Consider the following 5,659-nt stretch of genomic DNA (forward strand, 5'->3'; position numbering starts at 1 on the left):
TAAATTGTTTATTCCAATATAATTATAAAAACACTCCTAATTACTAGTTTGTTTAGTCTAAGAATTTGAGATGCTAGTAAGTCAACTTTATTGACATTTCTAAGGACTATATATTTGAGGACATCCACATTTTATAATGGGTGACTTATGTTTACCTAAATGTAGTGTTTCTTTATATTTTTGAATGAAAGAATCATGATTAATGACTAGAGTTAGTCTTTTTTTTATTGTGTATGATTTTGAGATGGCAAAAGTTAATTTTAAATTAATTAATTTGAAAAATCAACTATGGTGTAAAATGAATTGAATATATATATATATATATATATATATATATATATATATATATATTCACGTAAAAGTAAATTCAATAACATATTAAAGTCTAAAGTTTCAGATGGATGGCAAAAGTTTCAAATTTATTCAAGTTAAAAATATAGTCTAAAAATAAAAACAATTATATTAGAGCGCACCCAAATTTACAACTCAACAATTGCTTGTCTAAGAGTAAATTCAAACATGCCCAAAGATACAATTGTCAAGTAATCTTCATTAAAGTGAATCGTACGAATTAAACATTTACTTGAACATACTACAACTGAATATGTAATTCGGTTTATTTGTAGGAATTTGATACAGGTCTAACAACCGAATATGTTATATTTTAATTTTTTCCTCCAAATATGATAAATATGATGCTTACTGGTTTCATAAATAATTTTGAGGAAGTCTACCATGGTCCTTATTCCAAAGTCAACTAACTCTCAATGGTCTCAAATAATTCCTTAATCAGCTGCTATCTGGAGAATAAAACTGCTGGGTCAAATCTCTTCACTGTACGATGCTTCCATCCCAATGCAACCGAAATAGTGGTAGTGAGGAGTGACTGTTGCAGAGTACAATAAGCAGTGGCAAAAGTTACTCCACGGAGAAAACTGAGATCTGGTGATGATACCTAGTGGTTGGTTCATTAGTTGCAGCTAGTGAACTTTATTTTGACTGAAAAATACTATATGGTCGCCATATGACTCAAAATCAATTGATATTCTGCCTTTTGAAAGACTCGGTTCCAGTACTCACACATTCACTGTGACAAACCATGTCCGTGTCTAAAGGTGACTCAAACCCTGTTATGTAAGAAAACGAGTACACAGGTTCAAATTCTTTCATGTATTTGTTAAAGTATAATTCTGACAGAGGCAATGGCAATACAAAGAACTGGTATCAGCCAATTAAAATGATATAGGTAATAAATTGCTCAAGGTTACAGCAACAAACGGTATTCATAATTATAGAATAGATCTAATCTAATATTGTAAAATCAATTTCAGTAGCTCAAAAAAGGATAAAACATCAAATCTAATTTATTACGGCTGCCGACCACTCCATGGCATTGGCAGAGAAGTATTCATCTATTTGCACATTAAAATAAAGATACTTCCAAGGTATGGAAAACTTATTGAACTTGTTGAAATCCTTGTTATTCTTTCCGCATTAGTACACACTTCAAATGCTCAGTCTTAAGCATGAGGAGGGCGTTGAGAGTCCTAGGTTGATTAGAGATATGGCCTAGGTAATGCTTATAACTACAAGACGAGGTTATCAGGTGAGGACCACCCAAACATATAAGCTAGTTTTGTTGGGACGAACTAGACCTTTAACCTAAATTCTAAGAGAACTACCGAGTTGGAGGAAGAACCAAACTGTAAACTACATGTACATCTCTCCCCACACCCAAAAAAAAAAAACCACGGCACTCAGTTAAAATACCAAGTCTCTAATTGCAAACACTATAGGACACTTCTCTAATCAGAATAAGAGTTTTGCCTACTTTGAGGTGTAACTAATTACTAAACTATGTTTAACTAAATTAACCTAATCAATAAATTTAACTTTGGGTCCATAAGCTTACCATCTCCTAATTTAAACCAATAGCCTACTGGCAAATAAACTCTAATTAAAGTGGTCTGGTCACTACTCCCTTAAAAATGGGGTGATACGCCAAGAAGTTATTTATAAAAATCATTTGATAATTGACACACTATGGAGACATCTTATGTATCTTTTACCATATGCGGGTATCCTTTACCTTTTCATAGTAACCTTCTAGGCCCTAACACTAAAATTAGACTATATCATGCCTAACATCACTAGCCCAAAAATGAGAGAGTTAAGTCTCCAAGTATTTTGATTAGTAACACCTTATTATGATAGTCTAAAAGAAAGGAATATTTCCTTTCTAGCAGTAATTGCAGTTCTAGGTGACATCCTCGCCTTAGAAAATAATGATTATCAAATATGAACCTGGGTCACGAAAGAAATCTGAAAAAATAAGAATGGATTTTTTATCACCTTATACCCACAGCTATTAGAACCTCCAATCTTAGCCATGACACCAGCTTTGAGACAGCCCAAATACCAAATTGCAACCGAGGCACAAACTAATGAAACTCGGCTGGAAAGCCCAATAACCACCACATACTTCAATTTTTCACCTCTCTGTTTTGATTGGGTTGTTGTGCAATGTACTTACACCTATAAATAGAAGCAGACTCATATCAAACCAATGTGGCAATGCCAGCAGGTAGTGATACAATTGATAATTAATAAATAAACTATGCATTATAAACGTTGAGACCTAAGTTATGATCAATAACCAAGATAGGAGACTTCAAACAAGAAAAGAAAAAGATTAAAAGAACAAAAGAACAAAAAAGGAATATACAATTCACATTGCACAGCCACGAAGAAAAAGTTCATATGAGAAGTTTAACATCACAGAAAAGGTCCTGTAGAGCCGATGAACGATAAATAAAGATTTATACATTTGGGCATAGAGTAAAATGCAAACAATGCAACCTAAAATAACAAATTTATCAATAAGATGAATAATGTTAGCTGTCTGTCTAGAATTTTAATCACATACACAGCAGAAAATGTTTAGCCATCACATTAAAGTAAACTTACCCTGCAGGAAATCATGGTCGATAGAACTATTGGTTTGTGATGCGACGCGACCACATAGGCTCATACAGAAACCCGAGAATTTTGCTCAATTTGCCATAGTTAGAAGAATTTGACAATCTGAGTGTTACTATCGAGTTATTAACAAACTTCCTCCATAATTGTCATCAACAGCTTCCTACAAAATTTTAACCAGATAATTCAATATGTATTGTTGGAGTGAGAAGAGAAGCGCATGCTAAAAACCCTGGGTTTCAAGTTTCCAATATATTACACTACAAAGAAAATTTTCCATTTCACTATATTTACAAGACACGCTGAATCTAGACATAATAATACACGTTTATAACAATATATTTATATATTATGTAAGCCAGGCCGTCACTACTTCCATCCTATTAAAATATTAAGAGCCACATCATTCACCCTTGCACCCTGCTGTTTCCCCCCTATTTTCATGATGTATTGTTTGGTTGATAAGGTATACCTGAAGGTATGGAAATACACCATTATACACTTGTAGGAAAAAATGTGATTTAGCTGCAAACCTGAAAACAAATTATGAGTCATTCCAAAATTTGTCAAACGATAGTTATCCAAAAAAATAAAAATAAAATGACCGACTTCACAACCACCATTTGACAATATTCTTTAATATCTAACTGTGCCATCAATAAATTTTGCAATACTCTCTCTGGTCATATCAGAAAAAGAAAGTTTGGAGTTCTCTTTGGTCCTACTTATTGCTAAAATTACTTGGAAATCACAAATTTCAAGATGTACTAACTGCGATAATTACTTGAAAGTCACTTCCCTATTTACTGTAAATGCATCTATTCCCCGTAAAAGTGAGTGTGGAAACATTTAAAGCTTGCTAAGATTATATAGTATTTGGAAGAAACTTCCAACATTATAACATTAAATGAACCTCCTTGGTCTCTTCTTATATATGGGACCCAAATGTAGTATAGAACACAATACTCAAAGTTACATAAATAAAACACACAGTAGTTATTGTATCACTAATAAACTAACCTCGTTTTTAATCCATTCTATGTCTACTTTAGCACAATCCCCCATTATCACTATAGGACCGCACTTAATCCAAAAAGAATACACACACGCACACACAAATAAAATTTGTGGAGGGAGATACCAAGGAAAAAGTTTACACAATATCAACAATGAACCCTTCAATAGAGTAATCCAAACTAGCAGCATTAACATACCTCTTCAGAAGCCGAAAACAAATATAAATCTCTTCAATATCTTTTCCTATCTTCACTTTGATATACTGCTTCAGTAGCTCACACGTGATGTTAACAGAGTCATCAGATATCTGATGAGCAAGATTTAGCTGGTGGAATTCAGATATAATTTGGTACAAAACTGATGATAATGTGCTAGTCAACCCTGACTTATAATACATTTCTGCCAGTTTCTTTAATATTAAGCAACTGCTGATTTTAAACTTCTCTACCCATTTTGGAGGATTCCCAGCCCAAAGACTTTCATTCAAAACATGAGTTGATCCAGGATTCTCGGAATTCTTGACGCCTAATGCCACCTGAAGGTTTTCATTAGGAGGGACTAGAGCAACATTGGAGCAAATCTCCTGTCTCCTGTGTGCAGGAAGCTGCTGAACAATGACAGCTTTCAAATCCTCAGGCAATTCTCGTAAGACGGAACCATCAACTTGACTTAAAGAAGAAGGCAATAAATCATCTTTTTCAAAACTTGAATTGCGAGTAACGTTAAAAGAGGGTCCAGACCCTGAATCAGGTACAGCTTCACCTCCTTCTGCCTCATTTTGCATTGCCTGACAGTAAATCATGATATATGTTGCTAAACTAAATATTCTTAGAAAAATAGCATAACAGATACATATAAAAGCAAAGAGGACTAATATTTATTCCACTTTAATGACTAACTGTGAGTCAATGAAGGGAAAAAATCAAATATAACAAAATATAAAAATTAATCCTTCCTTAGGTTTTGTTTGGATTGATGGAATAGGATGGAATGAAGTGGTACAAGGTCAAATTCCGTTGTTTGGAATGAGAATTTTGTTATGTTACATCATAAAAAGAATGGAAAGGAATCTTTATTCCATTCCAATCTGTTCCATTCCACTCCGCTGTTTTAAAATATCCAAATAGAGCCTTAGAAATCATTCAAGATATTTGAAGATATCCTAAAGATACAACAATGATATTATAAGTACTTTCCAGATATACCAACACCCCGCGGTCCTTGCCTAAAGCTGCAATTTACTAAACTTGAAGCTTGTCAATTGTTACGCAAGAACACTTTAAAGAAGGTAACTAGAACGAGAATGTTATGGGAGAAAGAAGGAAAAGATAAAATTTTATCATTCTTACTCTACCTCTCATTGCCATGCTAGAACTGAAAAACCAATAATAATACCAAAAAGGGAGGGGAAAATGAAGATTTGAAAGAAAAAAAAACTAAATATGTACTGAGCACTAACAAAACCCAAAAAGAAGGCCAAAAGAAAGCAGGCTTGACCTGAAAGCACAACAGTAGAGCAAGTGGACAGTCAGGAGACTGTGATACGGGCATAGCAAAATAAAAACTTCAAGCACTTTCATGCAAGCAGTAGAGTTAAGCTAGTCAAATTCTAATGGAACAGGTCACAGGATAATACCACTTTGATATGATGCGAAATTATAGG

General features: G+C 33.6%; 1 protein-coding gene across 5 annotated transcripts in view; it reads right to left on the reverse strand.

Moving 5' to 3' along the window:
- Window positions 1–402: 402 nt before the first annotated feature.
- Window positions 403–5,659, reverse strand: part of LOC101491192 (DNA repair protein REV1) — a 15,501-nt gene continuing 10,244 nt past the window's right edge. For all 5 annotated transcript variants that reach the window (XM_073364408.1, XM_073364405.1, XM_004511239.4 and 2 more), the window contains exons 21-25: window positions 4,194–4,783; window positions 3,452–3,512; window positions 2,968–3,142; window positions 2,353–2,535; window positions 403–1,127 (exon numbers count right to left, since the gene is read on the reverse strand). In XM_073364408.1, coding sequence (XP_073220509.1) covers window positions 3,095–3,142; window positions 3,452–3,512; window positions 4,194–4,783 — 699 coding nt within the window. In that variant the 3' untranslated portion in view covers window positions 403–1,127; window positions 2,353–2,535; window positions 2,968–3,094. The remainder of the gene's footprint in view (window positions 1,128–2,352; window positions 2,536–2,967; window positions 3,143–3,451; window positions 3,513–4,193; window positions 4,784–5,659) is intronic.

Source organism: Cicer arietinum, chromosome 8, assembly GCF_000331145.2.
Source record: "Cicer arietinum cultivar CDC Frontier isolate Library 1 chromosome 8, Cicar.CDCFrontier_v2.0, whole genome shotgun sequence".
Classification (NCBI taxonomy): Eukaryota; Viridiplantae; Streptophyta; class Magnoliopsida; order Fabales; family Fabaceae; genus Cicer; species Cicer arietinum.